This window comes from Vanessa atalanta, chromosome 29 (assembly GCF_905147765.1).
Source record: "Vanessa atalanta chromosome 29, ilVanAtal1.2, whole genome shotgun sequence".
NCBI classification, from domain to species: domain Eukaryota; kingdom Metazoa; phylum Arthropoda; class Insecta; order Lepidoptera; family Nymphalidae; genus Vanessa; species Vanessa atalanta.
In genome coordinates, this window is record NC_061899.1 from 4,494,703 (window position 1) to 4,520,847 (window position 26,145).

The 26,145-nt window shown below is 35.8% G+C and overlaps 3 protein-coding genes across 4 annotated transcripts; 2 read left to right on the top strand and 1 right to left on the bottom strand.

Moving 5' to 3' along the window:
* Positions 1-723: 723 nt before the first annotated feature.
* LOC125074958 lies at positions 724-4,756 on the top strand. The gene is made up of 7 exons (XM_047686443.1): positions 724-832; positions 951-1,147; positions 1,794-1,957; positions 2,868-2,927; positions 3,632-3,690; positions 4,279-4,323; positions 4,692-4,756. Exons 1-7 carry the CDS (start codon positions 724-726, stop codon positions 4,754-4,756), a joined length of 699 nt encoding a protein of 232 aa, XP_047542399.1.
* A 3,581-nt stretch (positions 4,757-8,337) lies between these two features.
* Positions 8,338-14,799, bottom strand: LOC125075006 (tRNA pseudouridine synthase Pus10). Its single transcript, XM_047686542.1, has 12 exons — positions 14,610-14,799; positions 14,120-14,451; positions 13,410-13,519; positions 12,969-13,108; positions 12,100-12,201; positions 11,634-11,752; positions 10,946-11,059; positions 10,605-10,707; positions 10,263-10,369; positions 9,690-9,780; positions 9,215-9,401; positions 8,338-8,971 (listed from the first exon to the last, which is right to left on the bottom strand). Exons 1-12 carry the CDS (start codon positions 14,730-14,732, stop codon positions 8,766-8,768), a joined length of 1,734 nt encoding a protein of 577 aa, XP_047542498.1. The 5' UTR covers positions 14,733-14,799; the 3' UTR covers positions 8,338-8,765.
* Positions 14,800-15,237: 438 nt separating this feature from the next.
* LOC125075041 (sorting and assembly machinery component 50 homolog) lies at positions 15,238-25,763 on the top strand. 2 transcript variants are annotated; one of them, XR_007120179.1, is made up of 13 exons: positions 15,238-15,389; positions 16,105-16,215; positions 16,893-17,015; positions 17,735-17,830; positions 18,077-18,161; positions 19,308-19,437; positions 20,156-20,261; positions 20,639-20,726; positions 21,369-21,550; positions 22,231-22,383; positions 23,331-23,451; positions 24,695-24,934; positions 25,615-25,763. XR_007120179.1 is itself a non-coding variant. In XM_047686596.1 (13 exons), the coding sequence occupies exons 1-12, from the start codon at positions 15,369-15,371 to the stop codon at positions 24,874-24,876; spliced, it is 1,398 nt and encodes a 465-aa protein (XP_047542552.1). In that variant the 5' UTR covers positions 15,238-15,368; the 3' UTR covers positions 24,877-24,891; positions 25,614-25,763. The 2 variants fall into 2 exon arrangements, 1 of the variants encoding a protein (XP_047542552.1); XM_047686596.1 differs by having other exon boundaries at positions 24,695-24,891; positions 25,614-25,763.
* Positions 25,764-26,145: the final 382 nt, after the last annotated feature.

A 26,145-nucleotide genomic window follows, 5' to 3' on the forward strand; every position in this document is an offset into this window, starting at 1 on the left:
TAACTACTGTGAAAATAAAATCTTATGTATGAATATGCTATAAAACAAAATAACACAATTAATATTTATCTCCTCTACACATGTAATAGTAATTGTATGTTTATGGTCCGTATAATTACATTTGTAAATTGTTTTTTTAAGATTAACAATTCACTAATGGGACAACAATGTTTTACTGCGTGAGTAAACAAAATATAAAATGACATTTTTGTAAAAATACCACAATATTAATTATTATCATTCTGATAGTAGAGAAAGATTTTTCAGGATTCAGATAAAATGTGTTTAAGAAGGATTTTTTTTTTAATACGTTATTATTTAGGCTTTTCGTTTGTATGTTATATATTTATGGTTTAATAACATAAGACTTTTTAAACATTGACGGTTGAAACTAATATAGATATACAAAATAAAAATAAACTATCAATCATTATGATCGCGTGGCAATAGCAATAGCAAGTAGGTATGGTAGAAGCATTTTTTTGTTGTTTTGCAATTCGTATTCCCTGTGTCACTGACGTACGCCTCCAGTCTACCAGTGGAGGCCGTAAGCCTAGTAAATAATTATCTATTATTCGCAGTTACGCACTAACATTTTTCCTCTTTAGAAAAAACTCTTTCCTAAAGATTTCTCTGAAGACGTTACGTGTCTAATTAATTAAAAAAATATATGTACTAAAATTTTAGCTAACAGCATTAACAATACTGTGGGCTACCTCAGGAATGGCGAGTATCAACATAAGACGCGCCGGCTGGTTAGATCGAATGGTGGAATACCAGAAGAATAAGTTTTTTGATGATCTAAAAAAATTGCCCGTAGTTCAAATAAAAGGTACAAATTTTACTGCCAAGATATTTTTTTTTAATATTTTTAATAATATTCACCAGATTATAATGCACAAATTAGGAATGCACTCTGTACCTATTATAAATAGAAATTATTTTCTTAGCGAAAATCGAACAAGCACCTTACGGGTACGCAGACTCTCAAGATTGGGATTATGAATCGGTAGTTCGCCTGATTACTCTGATCAGAGACAGTGATGGTGCGAAGTCCGTGAGACAGGCTCTCCGCCGGTCTATGCAATCGAACCGTCGATTTATGTCTGTTGTCCAAAGTTTAAAAGCATTCCCTAGTTTGGCGAAGGTCAGTGAATGATTTTTTTATTTATTAACTCATTTCATACCAATATAGAGGAAGAATGATCCAATCTTAAATAAACTGGTAGAAATCTTTATTATTAGTAAATGATATAGAGTTTAACTTATATTTATATCATATCATTTTATTTATTAATTTAGATAAATGCAGCCGTAATAAGCCAGGGCGCGACTATATTGAATAAAGCTGAAAATTTGTCTGTTTGTTAATAACTCAACTGCGAACAATACTGACAGATTGCCGGTTCGGACTTTTTTCTTAGCGATCTTAGAAATAACTTGTGCATTCTAAAATATTGGGATTGAGATTTTAAAATAATATAAATTATAGAAATATGTTTATTTGATAGACTGTGTTCATTACTACTAGGTTTAAATATTTCGACAAATTAGTGTGTTGAAAGGGTCAATTTTAGGTCCTTTTCTACTTATAATCTTTTAAGAAAAACACTGTATTCTAAAATATTCGTTCAAGTATCGTTTCATTAGAAGCATTGTCTCTTAAATTGCTAATTATTGAAGTAGAAAAGAAATAAAGGAATTAAAAGACAATATAAATAAAATAATATAACTCGTACATTTTGGTAGTTTAACAAAAATTGTTTAGTAAAAATTTTCCAATAAAATTTCAGGACCACGATAACCATTTCTATTATGACATGGACGCGGGAGAATATTACGCAGATGCAAAGTATGATACCTTTGATGATAAAACGGAAGAAGATCGAATTATCGTTGTGAGCAACCCAGTGGAAGCGAGACTGCCCAGCGCCAGCATCAGCGTTAAGCTACTTAAGTGAATCAATTTATACATTTCGTCCATGTTTAATAAAGTTCACAATCATTACAAAAATATATAAATGAGCTTAATTACATAGATTTATCATAAAATATAATACAACAAAGTTCTGCTGAGTCGTCTGTCTGTCTGAACGCTATCAATAACTGCTGAAACGGTTTTTTTAACGATTTTCGCCAATGTACGGAGTGATCAATGACGGAGGTTTAGATGTATGATTGTTGAAGATGTCGGAAAAATTACGTAGACCAGTAGCTTTAGTAGCATCAACTGCGTCAACCAATAATTATATGTACGATGTAAACGTATAATGTAGAGCCCTATTCTACCCAAGCAAAGTCGAAACGGGTAGCTAGTGAGTTTATTAATACTTCGAAAATATCCCCGTAGATAGAGCACGTGGGATTACGCATATCTGGGTTCATTTATGTGGTGATTCATGCTCGCAAGTAAAGTGAAATATTATAAGGAAACCTAAATCTTTTGGATGTGATCACATAATTTCTATTCCAATAAAATTATGCCCTAGAAGTGTCAGGTCTTATTTGTGTACGTTATTTATGTATCTTTTAATTCCATAATTAAACCTCCTTTATACAAAAAACGATTCGATTTTCTTTCGGATGAGAGAAGCTGACTTAAATCCAATACTTGTGCCTATCTCTTTCATACATTTATCTTACTAACCCTTCGAAGTCTTCTTTTCGTAGGAATTTAATGGTCAATTACACCTCATAAGCAATTCTATGAATCGAACTTCAATCGATTTTTAAATTTTGTAAAAATGATTTTTAACTTTTATTTACCTTTTAACTTACCATCAGGTGGCCGATTTGCACGTCCGCCTACCGATATCATAAAAAAATGATTCGAACTACTATGATATCAATGAAAATATAATTCACAGATCCATTTTAGAAAATAGAGCTGAAGCGGGTCGCCACATGTCAACTACGAAGAAAAAAATGTAAGTTGGTTTTGTAAATGTCTTACTAAATACACAAATAAAATAACATTACATTTAATAAGTTATGGCTTCGATATCTTGAACCACGTACCATATTATCCAGGCTTTTATTAAGTGGGAATAAGTAAAAATTATTAAAAGTAAATTTAGTGATTAGGTATCATCTGTTTCCAAAATTAAAATAAGAAATTTATCGCGTGTTCTGAGATGAAGGAAATACACCTCTAGGAATGAGGTACAGGATGTCGTTCTGCCACATGTGAATCTAAGCAGAAGAACTTCATGAGTTCTCTTTCACTGATAGAGAGGTATTCAAGTGTACTAGGGCGAGGGAGGCGTTCTGAGTACCGGCGAGATTCCCCCATTTAATGTGGGAGGAACACGTAACGCTTTCTTCTATCGAGAAAAAAAAGTGGACACAGGCCCAGAATTCATGAAACGTCGTATGAGAACATGAAGATGTTCTCATATATACATATATTCCTACAATTCTACAAAGAGAAAATCAACGTAAACAGATATAATAGTATCACTGTTAAGTAAGAATCGTTTATAAATATCATAAAAATAATTCAATTTACTTTGAAGTAAATTTTACATTTTTTTCATCAACTTCCATTGGAAAAACTCCGTTTTATATTTTTAATTTAATAGAATGTGTCAATCTTAAACAGTATCAAACAGGTTTTACTTATTTATTTCAGACCCTGGTCAACGACGAGTAAGAAATCTAAAGCATCTAATTCGGACTCACCCAAAGATGGTATAATATCGTTTATTAACTATGATCATACCTTTTAAAGTAAAGTAATATATGTCCCAGGACCGGATCTACCATATGGCTTTTTGGGTTTCAGCCCAGAGCCCGTGGATTCAAGGGGGTTTACATTCAACAAATTTAATTCAATTCTACGTTTAGATATATCTTAGGTGGACCCCTAAGTAGTGTTAGCCAAGGGCCCCCAAAACTTACGGTCCAGCCCTGATATGTCCCACCACTGCTATTTCTGTCACCATTTGAGGAGAAGACTAAAGGCTACGCGTGTCAAATAAAATTTAGTCATAGTTATCGATCAACCAGAATTAAAGCGAGATTGTGGTATAAATTGCAACCCTTCTCCTCAAGAGGACTTTGCCCAGCAGTGTAACTACAGGCACAAGGGACATAACATCTTAGTTCCTGAGATGGTGATTAGCGATAGTTAGTATTGCTTACAGTGTCATGTACCTATATGAGCCATGTGGTGACCACTTACTATCAGAGGTCTTTCGCCAGTCCCCCTATATTTATCATAATAAAAAGCTGTCACTTAAACCTTTATTATATAATAATCATTCATTTTATTTAAAGATAATTCAAGTTCAGCTCCCTCGGTTGCACCAACTTTGGCACCAGGTAAGTTAAATATTTTTTTTAATACTAAAAAAGAATATTACCCTTAAGTTAGCATAAACTGATTTTTGAGATTTTTTTACTTTAATTGTTTTTTTTATTTCGTACTTCCCGATTAATTAATCAATTTTCGATTATAATGAACATTAATTTTATTTAATTATTTAGTTCTCTTAAGGTGATGGGGGATTTTTGTTTTGTTATTTCAACTATTAATTAAGTTTAATTTAACAAAAAAGAATAGTATACGAACATATGAATTAAACTTAAGAGAATTATTCAATACATAGATAATTATTATTTATTATATTTATTATTATTATATATAATTAGCAAAATATTTTTCTTATTATATTTGTCAATGTTTACAGATATATCTGAGAGTAATGTCAGTTCAGCAACGACCAATCAACCGGAAGTGAAAACTACTGGTTAAAAAACTTCAACGAAGAAATGTTCTACCTTCAAGCATAAAATAAATACTATGAACGCATTTTTTTGATTATTTATACGTATATGTTACCGGAAATGTATGAAACCTTGAACCTACTTAGGATATTTATAAAATAGTGTATGTATTTCCTAGGAATTGCATGCAATAGGCTATTTGACAATGCGAAAAATAAAGTGTCAATTATTGTAATCAGTATATATTATGAGTTTAAAAATTGTTATTTATTAACGAAAGTTGAGAATAATAATTAATTTATTCAAAAATCCATAAATAAAAATGCATTTTTTTAAACGTTTGCCACGTGACACAAAACGCTTCTGATTGGTCGGGTTTATGATGACGTCACTTGCTTGTTAATCTCGTTTGCCTCCTGTATGTGAATTATATGTGTCACAGATTATAATACAGGCAAGTGACGTCACCGACCCCATTGCAGCGCCATATTGTCAAAGTAGCGTTTTCGCGAGCTACTTAAATGTGGAATTTTTAATTTGATATTTTTCAGCAAATATGTACTAGAATTAAAAAAAACCACTTTTACAGGGTTCCTTAACCTCTACTAAATAATAGAAAATGGATTTTAAAAACCAGACAAAAAGCCTATTCTGCTATTTTTGACTCTATGTGGTCTTGTCGGTATTAACGGTTTTTTAAAAAAAGGCGAAGGTGCACAGATAGTTCAGCACCCGTCTAATAAGCAAAGCGAAGCTTATAAAATTTAGTAAAATTGTCTATATCTGAATATCACTGTCCTTGAACATCTACATTTTGAACCACTCACTTTATAAATGTAAGCCGCATCAAAATCCGTTGCATAGATCTTTTTGACAGACGGACTAGTGATGAGAAACAGAAAATATAACATATATAACAGTCGATGGAACGATGGAATGCGTAATTCAAGTTAGAGTTCAATTTTTTTTAACTTATTTTTCTAAAAAGAGTTATACCAGCTGAAGAGACCCCAACCAAAATGACAATAACTTAACAATGATCTTTAATAAGGATTTTTGTAATCGATATATGTAGCAGTTACTGCCTGTTATTCTCGTCCCTACCGTCCGACCGATGTATCATTGTGCCAATGCACCACCGACCTTTGGAACTCCACTGTTATGTCCCTAGTGCCTATATTACTGGCTCATTCTCCCTTCATTTTATTACTTAGTATTGCTGTTTGGTAGCAGAATATATGAAAAGTGGGGGGCATCCACCCAATCGGTCCTATTAGTAAGTATATTATAAACCAAAGGTATAAAATACGTCCGTCGAGATTTGGTAGTTTAAGAGCGTAGTTTGTAAGCGTGGGAATTTAATTTAGAACACACACATAGGTACTTTCCAATAATACAGTTGCATTATGCAGTGTATCGTACGCATCCCCGGACAGAATTAGTTGCTTTTTATAGGTGCAACGAATAAATTAAATTTCATTGCGCGTTCATAACGTAGGATTTATTAAAATACATTTAATTACGAGTAATGTATTAGCTATAAGGTTGTCACTCGCAAACACAATTATAAATTATTTGTTAGCATAGGGTGCGGTCAGAGTGCATTAAGATGCTTAATATACATTATGATTTTTATTGTTTCAACCGCATTTGTCTAACTAAACAATTAATATTTTATGGATATTTTAAGGTTGGTAGGTATACCGAATTAGGGCGTAAAGAACATAAATTTTATAAATAAAAATAGGTAAATATTAATCAAATATATTTTTTAACTAACAAAAAACTAAAGACAAAATACTTTTTCTTGGTTAAACAAGTCTTTATTATTAAAAATTTAATTACGTATTATTATGAAATAATTCCATTAAAATTATTTTATATTACACAAAAATCAGGGGGGTGGGCCGTTGACGGTATCTGGTCAAGAAAGGTACTAAGTATAGCATCAATACACAATGAAATGTATATCAACCGTTTTTTCTTAGCACTATGCACTATTTTAATAAAGCATTTAAATAATTAGAGATTAACCAGACGAACTAAACGACATGAGTAATGGTATGAGTTGGCGTTTGTTTTAAATTTCGAATTTAGAGAAAAAAATAAGCAGGATAGTGCAAACATTACATTACATTCAGGTACATTCAGGTATATTCAGGTATTCACTATGTTTATTCTTACAATTTTGTACTTTTAATTCGACATTAGGGGAAAGAGGTTACCCTTCGTACACTTTTTAGATTTGATTTTCTTACTATGTGATTAATTATCGTATTTACCTAGTTTATGTACTTAAGTGTAACAAATATATTATAGTTTGTTACAAAAAAGTCCAAAACTATTATAAAAAGTAAAAATTAACAATTGCATCAAACGACACTCGCGCCCCACCCTTATGCTAACTTATCTATGTGTGCGTAGACGTTTCGCGAAATTATAAGACTCGGCTCGAAATAAAAACTGACGTGCTCTCACCTTGGGCTCTGGAGAGGGACTGAAAAATTATTGACAGACATGTCGAATAATAAGTCAAAACCGTCAAATTATTTTCTCCATACTAAATAGTATGGACAACGAATGCCAAAAAGTAAGCAATATTTAAAAAAAAATACTATAATATTGTGTGATATAATAGAAATTGAACATGGTGAATTTATTATTTACACTTTTGTGTCCCCATTTAACCAAAAATACATGTATAAACTAGCCGCTAAATAGTTTAAAAATGTTAATAGAAAATGTCGATTTCAGTATTTGGGGTGATGTTGACGATGAATTTACTAAGTCGCAGATTCTTGATGTTGAAGATTTTCTTAACCTCGGGGTTAAGAGGCAAGTTGTGCAACAGTAGGTTGTGCTCTTTCGTGTTTAGGTGGTACGATTACATAACGACGCGTGGCGTGCGGACAAAGTGCGGTGACGTGTGACACACTCACACAACACTCTCACACTATTATTACGCTCGATAGTTGTTTTGGTGGGTGTTTCAGGGAAAAACGGCGCTTGAAGAGCCTTCAGCTTCCTTTTAGCGGATTTAGAAAGGATGGGCTCGAATCCAACGTCCTCCACTTCCGAGAATCGGAAGTGCGAAACATTCGGCCATAACTATCGGTATCGGTTTCGACCTTCATGGACTCCGAGAGGAGTCGTCAAGTAAGACGCTCGACTTCCGTCGGCTGCGATGGTGTCCTACAGCGGCCGCTATATCATGGGCGAAATCATTAATTGGGTCATATTTTTTTATTAAACTTGAGATATTTGATACTTACTTTACTTGGTGGTAGGGCTCTGTGCAAGCCCGTCTGGGTAGGTACCGCCCACTCATCAGATATTCTACCGCCAAACTAAGGTTTATGCTAAGGTTGGCCACCAACCTTAGCATTAGTGATATAAGGAATGATTAATATTTCTTACAACGTCATTATCTATGGGCGGTGGTGACCACTTACCATCAGGTTGCACATTTGCTCGTCCGCCTACCGATATCATAAAAAAAACAAATGCATTAGCGTTTAATAGCTTGCTAACGCCATCTGTTATTTAACAAGAAAATTAAATTCGTACATTTGCAATGAAACGCATTCGAAGTTCAAATAAAACAAGACGTATTGTATACAAAATATTTAATATATTTAACTTGTAATTAAATAATCGCTACCGTGACGACTTATCATAAAATAAAACCATTAATTCACGTTAATATCAACAGTTTTCGAGTTTAGAACACATTACTTTTAATAGCCGATTTTCTAGGAATTATGTTTACTTAAACACTTATTTTTCTCTCAACGTTTTTTATCATTCAAGATACAAAAAGTTCTTTAAGTAAGGGCTGAGTTTTTGAAAATCGATTAACTTATTAGCGAATTAACATATCGGTTAAGAGTACAAATAGAATTGACGCACATCCAGAGAAACAAAATCGATGTCAATCAACTTAAGTAAAACCTTAAACATTAATATATTGGATAAAAAAAAAAATCTTGAAATTATTTACAGAAAGTATTTAAGTACAGCCAACGTCACATCCGCAGCTAGCTGGCCGTCGGAGAGAGGCCAGCGCGGGGCGCGGGCGGCCAGGCGAGGTGCACGGCGCGCACGTCGAGCGCGAGCAGGTCGGCGCGCGCGCGCAGCGCGGCGGCCAGCGCGGGCGCCGAGCGGCCCAGCTCGCCGTGCGCCCACTCCTTCACGTACGTGCCGGCCGACGTGCGCAGGCGCAGCGCGAACAGTTGCGGGTGCTCTGGCGCGGTTACACATACGTATTCATTCGCTAGCCGATAGCGGAACACTTAAGACTAAATATTATGTATATGTGTGAAAAAAAAAAACAGAATTGGATCACCGGTTCCGGAGTTTACCCCCTACTTGCAGACGAACAAATTTTACCTCGTCATAATATCAGTATCGATGATATAAAACTATTACCTATATGTACAGAGAACTACAAATTCAACGACGTCTTCTAATGTGTGATCTCACCCACCTGGTATTAACGTGGCGGTCAGTTCCAATATATCGCGACTCCTGGTGAGCAGGGGCCGCCTGTGCAGCACCCTGATAGGTGTCTTCTGCTGTAAGGCAATCTTGACGTCTTGAGAAGTCGTGTTCGTGTACGAATTTATACGATCGATGTCCTCTTGGGTAACACGAATTGGCGCGTTATGATCCTCCTGGGTGTAAATTAAAATACAAGATTAAAAACACGCTTACCCCACGTGTAAGGGAGGGGGGTCTTTAAATAATTATCTGTAGAGAAAAGTACCCTATTCTATGAACGGAAGACGTTTTGCCTAAATGTAATTCAAGTCACTTATCGAACGGCGCTTAGTAATAAGGCATGGCTATTATAAATAGCGATTGGGAATTTTGTCTGTCTGTCAACGGCATCGAATTTCATCCCAAACAGACACGAGATCCATTTATATATATATGAGTTAAGTTATATTCATTGAACTCACGTCGAATTTGGAATGCGACAACTTAATACAAAGCGCCTCGTACGTTTTACTTTTGGTCTCTTCGCCCTTTTTCAGCTGCACCAAGTCTTCTCTGTAAAATGTTAAATAAGATTATATTATCACATATATAAGTTAACACTTTATATAACCCTGCACGTCCCGGCGTCACACGGGTACAATAAATATACAGCCTACTCCAATCGAAGTAGGAATAAAGTTAAACAAACCTTAGATTTACGTATTGAATGCGTTTTGCTAATAACTCAGCTGTACTGTGCACTACTAAAAGTTTATGACTAATATATCTTTATTTATAATACAATATTATCGATAACAGTCACCCAGTGACAACATTTGACAGCAAATTGACGCGACATCATTGGTCGAGAGTTTGGTTAATCTATGATATACACTATGGATTTGCGAAAAATATAGCGTTTTGAACGTCGACGAAACCGTTAACGGTTTCGAATTTTGGAAGTAAAATTAAAGTGGACATAAGTAGTTAAGTGCAATAGTGTTGTATTATATATATATTAATATCCAATGGTGTATAAAATATGTTCCACTTACTTTGAAATGGGAGACATCTCTTTAACAATAACTTCGCCCCCTTTCGATATTTCCTCGCAGACTTCTTTCATCTCTTCCGCTGTCAGCTGTCGCGTCGGATCACATATCTGAAATAAATCATATCAACTTTAGATCTTCAGACTTGGACTGATGATTAAAATCAGATAATTCTTTATTCAAGTAGGCTCATAAACGCACTTCTGATTCTGAGAAAAAAATGGCCCTAGCACACGAGAACGTTCCTGTGCAAACATGCAAACATTACGTGCACACATATACATAAATATTTATCTCCGAGCACACCGGCATGACCACGTGCACACGTGCTCCATCCGACCTTACCTCGATAGCAAACGGTCTCCCATCACCGAGACATCGCACGTCCACATCTTCCCTGCCGGCCGCTATAAACTTGAATCTACGGTCAGCGTCCTCAGGATCAAATCTGAAAATATTTTAATATTTATTATTATTGAATGTTGATCCAAGGTTTCCGTCCGTTTTGTTGATTAAGGCCCGAGAATCCCTCCCCTCTCTCCGGACGGGCCGTCAAGGCGTTCCGGTAGCATTCGCAAGCGATCTTCTGAAACCCCTCAAGAGTCGGATATGGTACCATTGATTTTGTAGTGGGTATTCCGATGAGCTAATGCGCAGTAAGCTATAAATCTGTTGCCAGAACTTACTTGTAACATTTGGTCAGTGGTCCGAATATAATTTCTTGTACTGATGACGGTAAAACTCTTCTACCTTCCAAAATCCACGGAGACTGCGGCAGATTTCGACTCAATTTTATGTATCTGAAATATATTATTAAAAACTAATAACTATTACACATCAAATAACATAGATATAAAATAGATAGATAAACAGCTTTGACCTTGAATTGACATGACATCATTGATCGAAACTTTTAATAATCTGTGGTATAATTCAACATTGAACTTCGGGGGGTCATTGTACGCTTCCTCGAGTTTCTAAGCTCTGCTGTGTGCATACATCGTAGTATTAAAATACAGCGTGTTCTTCTTTGTTGTATTATAAAGATGTATTAGTCAAGAAGAAGCCGAGATGGCCCAGAGGTTGGAGAGGTTCAAACACAGCCAAGCAACACAGAATTTTTGTTGTTTGCAGCGTGGTGGAATGTGCTCCAAAACCTTCTCCTCAAAGGGAGAGGAGGCCTTTAGCCCAGCAGTGGGAAAATTTACAGGCTGCTAATGCTATGCATGCTATATGCTATATTTAAACGACCTTGAAAAATGTTTTCTTGATTTCCAATGATTATATTGGGTTTTATTTTCGCCTTGACTCACTGGTAGTATTAATATAGAACACAAGTCCAGTCCAGGCCAGTATAAGCAGCTAGATTATTACCTGCCGGCGAGATAGATCGGTGCGTGCGCGCAGGCGGCGCCCACACACGCGGCGCGCGAGTGTGGCGCCCGCAGCGCGTCGGCCGCCGACAGCGACCACAGCGTGGCCAGCTCCAGCGCCTGCGGGACACCGCACTTTAGCCACGGAGCCAATGGCGCACCAGATAAATGCCCGCAAAGTCTACAATGTCATGTCTCGTGGCTGTTATTAGACTGGCTCACTCAGTGTTCTTAGCGGACGACTACGTCACAGAATACGGTTGTTTAGTGGTAGACTAAATGAGGAGTGAGAGGAAGGACTTTTAGAAGCACATTTAAATAACAAAAATGGGTTTTATTTCATATATGAGCTACTAGTTACTTAGCCTACTAGACGCCCCTCCCCCCTAGTAGGCTAAGTTTAGGTATAAGCCTATGTTCTTTCTAGAGGTTCAAAATTAATTAGATAAAAAAATTAAACACATTACCTGTTCAACCGATCGCCTCGTAAACTCCGTCACGAAGCGCCTCTTCTGTTTGCTGCGTTCCGCAAACAGCTGCGGCGATACCGTTTTTAATATTTCCAATTCCTGGAAAATAATACACTTACTTCAGGATAAATTCAAGTAGGCTTTTACAAGCACTTTTGAATCGTCATTTAACAAACTATTTAAAGTAAAGCTACCACCGGTTCGGAATGTAGATTCTACCGAAAAGAACCGACAAGAAACACATTACTCTAACTAGTATATAGTATAAGTAACTCTTTTTAAGCATCTAAAAATATAGTCATGTTAGTTAAATACAATTATATAAGTATGTCATGTCTCCTGCGTGGAAGTCAACAAGAAACTCAGTAGTTACTGTCTAAAATATATTGTGTCAATTAGTTTTATCTCTCATAAAATTGTATAGATGGAATTACTTGTCTTTTAAATCGCGCTGATGTTTTGTACAAATGATTTACATATGAATATTGTATGCGAGTCAATAAATTGAGTTATTCAAGAACATGGAAGTTTAATTCATCTAGTGAGTAGTGTGATCAGTATAGTAGTGCAGTGTTGACAGTTACTCTTTTGCATCATTTTAATTAAACAGTATGTTATTAAAGAACAGTTCATCTATTATACATATGTCCAGCCTAGAAAACAATAAATACGAAGTCGCCCCTTTTTATCTTTAATATAATATCGTATTGAGTAATATGCGCCATTTATTAATTGCAAAGAAATTCTGCCACACGTGTATTCATCAAACCGCATTGGAGTATATTGGTCAAATAAGCCCAGCTTTCTCCTTGAAAGAAGACGAGGACATAGCCAAGCAATGATACAATTACATGCTGTTACTTTACCTGTAATTCGTCAACATAGTCTATGTTAACGGTGATGAGTAGTGGAGATATAGCACCAGAGTCTAGTATCTTGTTTATATATGCACCGAGTTTCACCCCAAACGACCACTTCCATGCTTCTTTTAGAGGAGTCAAGACTTCTGCAAGAAATAATGTAATTTTATAGACATATAAAGATGGAGGAGGTAAAATTGGGGGTGAAGTTTAAAATATTTCGCACGGATAACGCCGCAGGTTCAACTAGTAGTTTATATCTGAACACACACAGACAAAAGTACTTTTAAATACAAGATACAATTAATTATTTTTGTGAGTGAAACAATTTAGCAACAATGTTAAAGAATGGTACTTTGGGTATAGTATTGGTTATTGAAAATATATACAAAAAAAACTAAGACTTTAGAAGTTACGTGAATGGATATTTTATTAAATTGACCTTACTTGCATCATACTGAGGGAATTCGTCCACGAGGTGTAACGTAACTGCTTTTTCACGTAACAATGTTGCTATCGGTGATGACAGCGCACATGCAAATGTGTTACATTCGTATCTGTGAAATGAAACATCAAGATATTATAAGACAATCCTTTTAAAAACAAATGGCAACAACATTTTGTTTATTAAGATTCACCCTTTAAAACTTTTCTCTTTCCCTAACTTCGAGCAAAATGTGAATAGATCATGTCAGTTATTATTAATATAATTTTTATATATATCAGTCATACAGGTAAATGGATCACCTGATGGTATCCACTGCTCATAAAATTTAATATTATCCATTCTTACCAGTGCTTTACCAACCTTGGGAACTAACATGTTAATGGGATATATCCAGGGAAGACAATTGCTATATTTAGTAAGCAATTTGTACTGTTTTTTGTATATTTTCTTTTTTTTTATGACATAGGTCAGTGGGTAGGTCACCAATGCCCTTAGATATTGGTATTGTAAAAAAAATAAACCATTCCTTACGTCACCAATCCATCATCAACCTTGGGAACTGAAATTTTGCTCAGTTACACTGGCTCATTCACTTTTCAAATCAGAAAACAACAATACTAAGTTAGTAATAATAATAACTATATGGTGGGAAACATTGAATGACAGTACTCATTCAAGGTTTGCACAAAGCCCACCACTATAAACTCACCCTTTTTTATCTAATATTTCCTTGACCATTTGGTAGCATTCCTGCCAATTGTCCTCTTGTAGAACACCCAAGCAGCTGACGCATACATTTAATTTGCGTTTCTTGTGTGGAGGAGACACACTATCATTGCTATCTAGTACAGCAGTATCTACTTCTGTTGATCCATTGTTTGTACTATTTTCTTTACTATCTATCGATTTATCACAAATTTCATCACTATTTCTTACACTACTACTGATTGATGCACCGTTTTCATCACTCGTATGAGCAGAAACGTCTATAGTCATGTTTTTATCAGTACTAATAGGCTCAAGATCATTTTCTTCGCGAAACTAAAACAAAAATTATACCATAATAGTTAATTGTGGTGTAGTGCTCTAATTAATATAAATTTTGAATTAAATTGATATATATTTTGCAGTAGCGAGATATATTTGAAATTTTTATGAAAAGTAATTCAATATCATTAAATATAAATATGAAAACAAACTTTGGTAACAAAAATTTTTGAATTTTCATATGCATTCGGGTGTTTTATTCCAATATATCGAAGACAACACGCTTCGCAACATCCTAAGCTCTTACAAAATTTATATATGGCTTTTTGGTCCATATTTACATTCACAAATTAATTCAACCGCACGCGGTTTCCAATAAACAATTCACTTTCACAGCACGACCCGCAGCGAAGCGAAGACTTTGACAACTTGTCAACTGTCAATCAGAATTTTGAGAAAGCTTGCACTGTAATTTATAAGTAGGGTTTTATTTAGAAGGCCATTCAGGCATGTAAAACATTTTTATTTGTTTATAATAATTGAATTTTCTTACAATGTTTTTTACAAAAAGTATATTTTATTACATACTTACATAGTAGTAAAATTGCCATATTAGAAAAACATCAGCTGATTGATAAAAGATATATAGATTAAGAAAAAACATATTATTTAAAAGAATATTTCAAAATTATTAAATAAAGGTAGAATGGAAAAGAATTGATCAGTAGCATAAGTAAGTATTAAAAAATTTATTGTATTTGTGGAAAAAAATTGTGTAATTCACTAATTTTGGTTATGACGTTTAGAAAAGTTGCCATCAGTTATGTAAATGATTTGAACTTGAAGTTGTGCCTATGAATTATCACTGTCAAAACTGTGTATTTATGTAATTAAAAATAGAAAAAATCTAAATTAAATTTAAATTATATTTTTGTAGTATAAATTCACTGCCATATCTTTTACTATATAAAATGGGAACGGTACATGCTAAGGTAAGAAATGTATGTTAAGGTTTACAAAATAGAAAGAAAAGGTTATAATTCTATTTATAATTTAAATAATTTATAGATATTTATATAAGTGTAGAAAATTGCTATCAAATGTGCCTATCGGACGGTTAAAAAATTGCTACTTATTTAGAAATGTGTTCAAAAATATTTTTTCAAATACAATTTAATTTTGTATCTACATGAAATACATTTGCATGATAAGAAAAATTAAAAAAATACAGTAATAAATACTGACTGGAAAACTATAAAATATGCTCTACATGTAATAACATTATATTTAAAAGAAGATATGACAATAATAAAGTTGTTAAACATTATCAAAAATAAAGAATATTTATATTAGAATACAAAAACAATTACCCATATCAAGTTAAGTCACTCCAGGGCTAACATCTTCTATTTGTGAAGGTGCTATTCCATAACAAAGCAGTGTTAATTGCAGGCAGATTTCCTCACAAAGTTTTCAAAAGAACACAAATTTAGCACATCTAAAATCTGGGACTAGCCTAAGCTCAAACAGGCAATCTCGTTAAGATTTACATCTTTTTCTCACTGTGCGAACTTATATTTGTTTTGTTATTGATTTTGATATTCATTAGATTAAAGTGATCTAATGTTATCAAGAATTTTATTACATTTTGTATTATTTACAGTTGTTATATTTTATTTATAATAATTTCTTCTTTATTTGTTACAGGCTGAGCATAATGGTGATAATGGTTCTCTGGGTGGCCTATTCGAGTTCGACGAACCCATTGACTTGGAAGAGCCTTTGTCTAAACCAAATATAAAGTTGAATGGTGTGCGGGTGAGATTTTCAAGTGATATATAGATAAATTGTGGATGTCTATGCCTTAATGCCGGTTAAGAAGATGTTTTAATGAGAGATGGATAAATAATTTGCAATCATTTCTTTTTTTGGTGTTTTCAAAAATGTCTCATATAAAAAAAAAATGTTAGTAATAGGGTAGTGTTTGCTTAATAAGCTGACAGAAGTGGGAAGTGTTGTTAAAGTATTCAAACTGTTCATTGTTTTTTCCACTCGCATTTTTATATCTCATAAAATGCAACAGTATATACTCTTTTATCCTGAAACTATAAACTTAACTGAAAATATAAAAAAAGCTACAACAATGTCATCGTTTTGAGAAAGAATCGAATCCTGATATAGCTATCACTGGTTTGGGATTCAGGGTTAATTTGTAATTAGCGGTTAATTCAATGAAGTAATATTTTATTTTAACTAATATAAAAGTTCCATTTGATTGGATTGGTTTATTTATTATATCGACGACAAGTATGATTATTATCGACATTGGTCTTAGTGTGTATGAGATGACTAAGAGTAAACACAGAATCATAATTAATTTATTTTATTAAAAAATTAACAATTACTTAAATATTATTTGCATGTATATTATTTGCATAAAAAAAAGGGAATATTCTTATTAAAAAAAAATATATTTATGGTTTTAATGATTTCAGGCTCGCGTCGACCGTGTCCATATTGACGGCCTGAGCAGAACGAAAGATGATATCGTACGGAGCACAGTGGATGACTTGTTCCACGCGACTGATTTCGAAGACGTTATATTGAGAGCTCATAAAGTAAGATATGTAACAATGATAAAAAAAAAACAATAATTACAATACAAATTCTGTACATAGTAAACTTCATGATTGTGCTGTGAGTAGTTCTTTAACACAGATGCACTCTCTGTACCCTTACTCTCATAATTAGATTGGTGAAACGGAAAGAGTGCATGTGTGCGCGTGGACATGGGTAGCTTTTCCAACTAGGAGACTCGGCTTTTTTTAATTGAAGATTTTTTGCCTCTTTATCGTTCTGATCTGGGTCGAACCCAGAACCTCGGAGTCTGTGACAACGAAGCAGTCAATGAAATATAAATATTATTTTAAAGAATAACTAAATCTATAAATATTTTTCTTTAATAACAGATTATCTTCTGACCTCCACCAAAAAATATATGTATGGACACTATATGTATATTTTTCTTATTTTATTTTACTGTTAAGGAGATTTGCTATGTCTGGTTGGAAATATAAGCCTCAGTTTTTAAGATTTCCAATGGTGATAATGTACTTGATTTTGTAAATCCTTGGGAATACTGGTTGGGACATTTTTATATACCAGAAAAACATTATCAAAATATACTTTTTAAATGGATTTATAGATATATTTACATTTATAGTATGGGCTGTTTGGTATCATTTCTGCTCCCCATTAGGCCGAAGGTCCTGGTATATTTATAAACACAAAATTTCGTATCAACATGTTCTTCTTGTTTTTATTTACCTTTCGCCAGGTACGACGAGCTCTCGACTCCATGGGATGTTTTAAAGATATTGGAGTTTTTATCGACGTTTCGAGCGGTCCAGGAGCGACTCCGGAAGGTTTAGAGGTATGATAAAACATAGCTCTGTAATATTACCGGCGAGTTAGTCTACCACCAAACAGCAATACTCAGCATTATTGTGTTTTGAAGGGTGAGTGAGCCAGTGTAACAAGCACAAGGGATCACATCTTAGTACTCAAAGTTGGGATGTAAGGAATGGTTAACATTTCTTACGAAGTGATGAATAGGTGGTACCTAACCAGACGAACTTCGAAGCTGCCAAAGCTGTAATTTTCTTAATAACTTTGTCAGGTAACTTTTCAAGTGAAGGAGCTCTCTCGTGTCGTCGGTGGTATCAATACAACTGTCAGTGAAAATGAAGGAAATCTCGTTCTGGGTAAGTTTAAAATTAAATCTAAAGTCCATTCCAATGGCAGGAGTAGTAAATGTAAGTAAACAACTTTGACCTTGACTTAACGTGACGTCATTGGTCGAGATCTAGACGATATTATATGCTATTCATTATGGATTTAAATGGCGTTTTGAATGGGAGCGACGTTGTTATCGGAACTTTGGAAGTAGAATTAAAGTGGATAAAATTATTATTTATTTATTTATTTAACACTTTTTTGTACACCACAAGCACAATTACAAACGATTACAAAATATACAAACTAATAAACTAATGGTGAAACAAAAGGCGGCCTTATGGCTTATTATCCATTTCTTCCAGACTACCTTGAATGAAATGAAAAATTATTTTATTATAAATAAATATATGTTAATCAAGAAGTTTTTAGTGCATAATATAGCTTAATTGAATACGTAAATCTAAGGTTTGTTTATCTTTACTTGTTCTACCATTGCAATGGGCTTAATAGTATTATTTAAATGTTGTGTCGTTTTCTACTGAATCACATGATTCAAAGGTGAATTGTGATTCATATCGCCAGTAGATAGGAAGAAAGGCTTATACGTAATAATTGTATTTCTTAAAAATGATATTTACTAATTTGAGTTTAAATTTCATTTCTCAAAAGAATCATTTTCTAACTTCATCCTGTATTTCCACTGATGATGTTTTTTTTTTGTATATTCGTTATACACACATGCGTTTGATACGCACGCACTTTTTTAAGTGGCATCATTCGACGGTCGGCGATCGTTAAGACGACTTGTATCTTTGAAGCCACGGCTCTGAGTAATAAACACACAAAGTCAAAGTCAAAAATCTTTATTCAATATAGAAGTGTTTACACTTGCTTATTGATTGTCAAAAATCTACCACCGGTTCGGAATTTAGCACCTCAGACCTGAGAAGAACCGGAAAACCGAAAGAAACTCAGCGGGATATATATATATATATATATATATTTTAACCATTTTCCATGTACAATTTTAGTTATTTGAAACAGCCTGGAGGCGATCATTTCATTCCCAAGGTGTGCTGTCAACTAAAAACAAACATATATAATATTAAATATTTAGAGTTCGCGTTGATGTATCGTTTATTTTGTAATAGCGATGTTTATCATCGTTTCAGGCGTAAAACTACCAAACGTGCTGGGTCGCGGGGAGAGGGTCGCGGCGGAGTACAGCGTGGGGCACCGCAGCTCGTCAAACTTCAACATATCCGCGATGAAGCCATACCCGCACAGTCCGCTCACCCCCGTGTGAGTACACGCTAATTTTATTGGAAAGAAGTTCTTTAACTCGACTTACAGTGAAGTGAACTGGTAGAAAATCGCCACGTAAGGAAAGGGCGGGGGGGGGGGAGTAGGGTGGTCTCCACAATCTTTTCCTAGTTAACTCTGTCTCTTTCTATTGTATGTTTTAAATAATATTTTGGTTACTGTTTTAATTCATACGGGATTATTGAATAAAATTTTGTCATTGTCATTATATTAGGCCCCTTCTATCTGTTGTGTGATACATATTTATATAATTTGACGACATCTTTGGTCGAGTAGTGTGTACGCCGGTTTTCATGGGTACGCCACTTCGATTCCTAACCGAGTCGATGTAGAAAAAGTTCATTAGTTTTCTATATTGTCTTGGGTCTGGGTGTTTGTGGTACCGTCGTTACGTCTGATTTTCCATAACACAAGTGCTTTAGCTACTTACATTGGGATCAGAGTAATGTATGTGACGTTGAGGCCTGGTTATTTTATTTATTGCTCTCTTTAGAGATACAAAATTTGTGTGTATGTTCTTAAAGTAACGGCCTGTAAATGGTCCACTGCTGAGCTAAGGTTAAGAGAAGAGTTCTTGTAAATCAGCATTTGTCAATCAAAAGCCTTCTTTTTAAAGAGGGCTTATACACTCCATGTGGTTACTGGGTTCAAATATAAAATTTTCTCAACGTTAACTCTAGCTATTGTCGTCCAACAGTCTCTCGGCGACAGTGTACCAACAGAATCACGAATACCCATGGTCGGGATACAAGCTGCTGGACCGAGGTCTGCTATTGGACGTCGCTTTTAGGACATCCCCTGCGGTAAGTCCAACTTGTCTTTGAAAACTTACTTTACAACTAGATTGTGTAATATCATACATGATGATGAAGTCTTCTTGACTGATGGCGGCGAGAGCGGACAATCTCAAGGGAGTTCAGCCAACTACGCAGGACATATTGTGTACACAAGTGTGTTCGCAAACTCATAATCCGATGGAAGGACAATCTGGTACGACTGGATGTAGTTCAGGCACAGTGTCGCCGGCTTGTACGTTTTTCCGAGGCACGAGAATGTTGTGTACGTTATGAAAACTTCAACTTCCACACCGGGCTGTTACTGAATATTTAGCTATATCGCCACTTGATTCACAGACATTAGATAGTTCTCATTGGACATTAGGCGATTGTGATTTTTGTAGACGAAACATAATTTGCAATGGGAGGGGATCGTGCGCGACACTTCAGTTCTCAGCAAGTCGACGAGCTTCAAAGTACGGGAGAGCAGTGGTGAGTCATATGATCTTTATAATTTATTTTATTGAGCAATAATTGTATTATCTATCATTATGTGCATGGCTTTCTAAACGCGGCTGTTTCTGTCATTTGGCATACGAGAGAAGGAGACAAAAACGACCGCTGTATCGAAGTGAAAAGTCGGATGTCGTTTGTTTAACTGTTGCTTGTTAAAATTCTTGAAAATCCTTTCTTAGATAATGCTTACGTTATTAAATAAACCTATGTTCCAAATTTCAGCTTTCTAGGCTTATTCGTTTTATTGAGATTGGGCAATATTCCAATAAAACTCTTGTTAGATTTCTTTAAACTAAACACTTTATTGAATGCAAAATATTCTTGCACAAGGCGGAAGTTGTAATACAAAAAAAAAAAAAAAAACAGAGCACGAATAATAGAAAAAATATATATCACCCGTCCACATACTAAGAACTAACATTGTTTGAAAACTATAATCTTACTTTATAAATTTATTTATTCAACAAGTTTGGGCTGTGCGTTGATAATCAGATAGTCCAAAAAAAATTATTACTACAGATTATTTGAGTTCCTGGAAAAGTTAACAATTACTAGAATTTATAATTAGATTATATTATCTCAATTTAATGGCTGAAAAGTCCCAATAAATCAACAAAGGTCCCCAAATGAAATCCGTCATCCGCCACATCGTGACGGTGGACCACCGCGACGAGGTCGTTTTCCCGACGCGCGGCACGTGGGTGCAGTTCACCAGCGAACTGGCGGGGCTCGGGGGCGGAGTTGCGAATATCCGCACGGAGTTGCAGGCGGAGGCTAACAAGGAGATCGCACCTGGTGTTGTGAGTACAGGGTTTTTATTAAGACGTTTGAGGATATCAAGGTATTTTTGGCTCAGAGATTTCCTGTTCTAAGTAGGGGCCTCTTTATCGAAGGCACTTATAATAAGACAATATCAAAACTACTAGCATAAATAGCACTTCGCGAGTCAACAAACTATCCCGCCAATAATCAAAAAAATACCCAAAAATGTTTGGTGTCAGACGGAATCCATTAAAGTTCTCCAATCGTTTCTCCCAGAGTTATAAAACATATTCCAAATGAATGGGATGTGTTCTTTTATACAAGTGAATCCTGATCATAACGTGATAACCCTACGCTGGGTTAAGCCCCCCTTTTATATCAAGAAGAAGATTTGGAGCCTATTATACCAATCAGCTCGTAAGGATATGAGGTTATTTGAGGATTGGTGTTGCAGATGTCCACGGGCGGTGGTAGTCGCTTTCCATCAGGTGAGCCTCCTGCTCGTTTGCCCCCTATGCCATAAAAAAAAAAAAAGGTTATATATGTGGTGGATATGCTTAGGTTATCTGCAGATTACCTTCAAGATGTTTTCTCTCGCCACGATCATAAATTATAAAAACAAATTAAGCACATGAAAATTAATTGGCTCTCGCCCAGGTTTATACCCGTAATTTTTGGTCTTATTTCTCAATGGATCAGCAGATTTTCTTATTCGTAGGTAGTTCAAGCATCGGGAGCTCTAGGTGTACTCCACGATGTGTACGGCACGGACATACCCGATCACTTCTATCTGGGGGGCCCGGCGACAGTGCGCGGGTTCAGGCAGCGAGGCGTTGGGCCGCATTCTGATAACCACGCGCTGGGTGGAACGGTGAGTGGACGCCGGTGTATGGACGCCGTATATAATTTATTTTGTGGCTTAATTAATTTTGCCTTTACTTGGTGGTAGGGCTTTTTGCGAGCCCGTCTGGGTAGGTACCACCCACTCATCAGATATTCTACTGCCAAATAACAGTACACTGTATTGTTGTGTTCCGGTTAGAAGGGTGAGTGAGCCAGTGTAATCACAGGCACAAGAGACATAACATCTTAGTTCCCAAGGTTGGTGGCGCATAGGTAATGTAAGGAATGGTTAATATTTCTTACAGCGCCTTTGTCTATGGGCGATGGTGACCACTTACAATCAGGTGGCCCATATGCTCGTCCGCCAACCAATGCCATATAAAAAAAAACCTAACGTCCCGTTTCGATTGAATAGATAAGTTTTCATGTTTCATGAAACAGGTGACAATGTGTTTCGAAAATTGGAGACTATCTGTACATGGGCCACAGAGAGTTATGTAAATATTTTATAAAATAGAAAAGCGAGCAAAGCAAGTCCATCTGACGGTAAGTGATCACAGCATCATAGACATTGGTGCTGTAAGAAATATTAATCATTCCTTACGTTTCCATTTCGCCACAAAACTTGGGATCTAAGACATCTTCATCATCTTCCCCCTAAACTTTTTGATCCTTGTCCTGGAACACAACAACGCTAAGTATTTCTGTTTGGCTATATATATATGATGTCTACCTATCCAGAAGGGCTTACACAAAGCCGTACCACCAAGTAAAAGCATATAGGCTATTATTTACCACCCCCACTCTCCCTTCTTGACTTTCCCAGTGCAATAACATAGTACTGATAATAGGCTACTTGAATAAAGTATATTTAATATATGTATAGTTGATGATGTTAATTCTAGCTAGTTAGTAACAAATGCAAAAACATTCGTCGAATATTAATCTTAAAATAAAAGTGTAATTCCTAAACAGGCATATTGGGCATCAGGATTGCACGTATACGCTCCCCTTCCCTTCCAACCAGGCAAGGGGGGCTTGGGGGAACTTTTCAGATCACACTTGTTCCTAAATGCCGGCTGTCTCGCAAATCCCGGTAAGTTTATTATTGAAACTAAATTGATTAATTTGTATATAGAATTTGAATATGAGCCAGAATTTTATTTTAGTATTAGAGTCTGAACTTAGTGTGATATATGAGATATGATACATGCGTTTTGTCGCACTCATAAGCGGTCCCAGTCAGACTTTGGAGACGGATATTTGTCAGAGTTTTGCACATAAACCTCCCAAAAAAATTAAAAATAAAAAGTATAATAGAATAAAACCATGAAACAAATGGAAGTTTCCTAATTTTCTTGATAAACGTCTGGTGTTATCTCTGGATAACATGCTTACTATTAACCAATTTTGTGACGGTTTGATTTAAGTTGAGGGATATGATTTTTAGTCATGATCTCCAGACGGCTGGATGCATTTACCAGACTTATGGAACGCTATAGTTTATGATATCAGCTTTTTAAAAGCTGAACGTAATGATCCAAAATCAACATCAATTTAAAATGCCACTTTCTAAAAATTTACAACTTAATGCGGAATCATACTTTGCTGTCATTGAGGCATCATGAAACTTGGTTGGGAGCAATCATATTATCCAGAGACAATCCCAGATGTAACAAATATAATCAAATGGTATGCCAATAGGATTTGGATGCTGACTCCATCTAATAGCTCAGTGAAGTCGGTAACAAGTTTTTCTTGAGTACTTCTCGTTTCATTCGGATAAGTGAAGTATCGCACATTTTTTATATAATATAGGATACGTATGAGGAAATAGGCCACCCGGTGGTAAGTCGGCACCACCGTCCATAGACATCGATGCTGTAAGAAATATGAACCATTCCTTACATCGCCAAGTCACCGACCTATGGAACCAAGGTGTTATTTTTCTCGCACGTAGTAACTCTTCAAACCGGAACACGACAATACTGATGTCGGTGCGACATATCCCTCCGATACCCGATATCCGAGAGCCGAGTTGGTCCAGTGGTTAGAACGCGTACATCTTAACCGATAATTTCGGGTTCAAACACAGGCAGGCACCACTGAATTTTCATGTGCTTAATTTGTGTTTATAATTCTCGTGCTCGGCGGTGAAGGAAAACATCGTGAGGAAACCTGCATGTGTCTAATTTCAACGAAATTCTGCCACATGAGTATTCCACCGACCCGCATTGGAGCAGCGTCGAGGAATATGCTCCGAACCTTCTCCTCAAAGGGAGAGGAGGCCCTAGTCCAGCAAGGGGAAATTTACAGGTTGCTAATGTAATGTCCCTCAGAGGAGAGCGGCACGGCGCTGGAGGCGCTGCGCGAGGCGCGCGTGGCGTGCGGCGCGGGCGTGGCGCTGCGGCTGGGCGGCGCGGCGCGCGTGGAGCTCAACTACTGCGTGCCGCTGCGCGCGCGCGCCGGCGACGTGCCCGCGCCCGGCCTGCAGCTCGGCGTCGCCGCGCACTTCCTCTAGCGCCGCCCGCCATCGGTGAGTTTGTTGGCGGTATCGGGATCACTCACGATAAGTGGCCGTGTGTTCAAACGATTTTGTATTCGAACGACCCACGCGGATAAGTTCACAGTAGTCATCAATATCGATTCGTTAATAAATCATATACACAGACACACACAAATCACTGAATCTATTACAAAATAATTAAGATAATGGCGGAAATTGGCGATTCGACGCAAACGTGGTGCGCGGGAAATCTTGAATGTAACCATCGATCCAAGATGGCTGCCGCGCTAACATCGACGCGACGCTTCACTAGAGCGCCGTTCAACTCCCGTTGACACTCTATTCCAACCAGTATGAATAAACAAGATGGCGCACCGTGTGACGTCACTTACATTTATTTTATGCGATGGAATTTGTAAATTAAAACTTTGTTTACCTTTTGTCATGTAAACCCAAGGTGAACGCCACAGATTTACGGTAGGCTAGATACCCTATATACATTAGATGGTATAAAAACGAGTGTATCTTTTTAATGCCAACGATGACGTCATCCCAGCCATAATTGAACATCGTAAAATAATTTTAAAATTAATTACAGCTGTTTATGCAATTATTCGTTTGAGACGTCATGTCGTATCTAGCCTTCTCTAAATCTTTGCTGAGCATTGTTTAATTATCTCCTCCTGCCATTGAAATGGACTATCCATAGACAAATATTAAGTACGAGAATAAAGTACCAAATATTTTTTTCAGGTAATCAACATCGTCTGAATAATTTTATTTTCCTAATTGATGTTCGTATACGTTATATAGATGAACAAAGATGGCGCTGTGTTCAATTTAAAACACCAAGTACAGTTTTGTTAATATTAAATAAATTATTTTTAAACTAACATATTTACGAATGAACCCAGTGATGCCAGATCGGCCTGATTTACTGTCGAACATAAACGGCTTTACTTATAAATTAATTTGTAAAGCGATTTGTTAAGTAATGCTGTCTCCTTCTTTCGAGTGTTAATTCAGAAACGAGTGAAAGAGAGGATACAGTGTTTCTAAGCATCGCCTAAAAAGCTTTTATAAGTGAGGCTGTAATTACTACAGTCAAATATTTTCAATAGAACGTTGTTTAAATTATAAATGTAATGATATAAAATAGCTTTAGTGTTGTTGAAATAAAATCTAATTTTCAGTTTTGTCTTTTATTTCTTTTAAGGTTATGATATTGATGTCGGGTGTGTATATCGATACCACTGTCAACTATCGATAGTTAAGGTGCTAGCG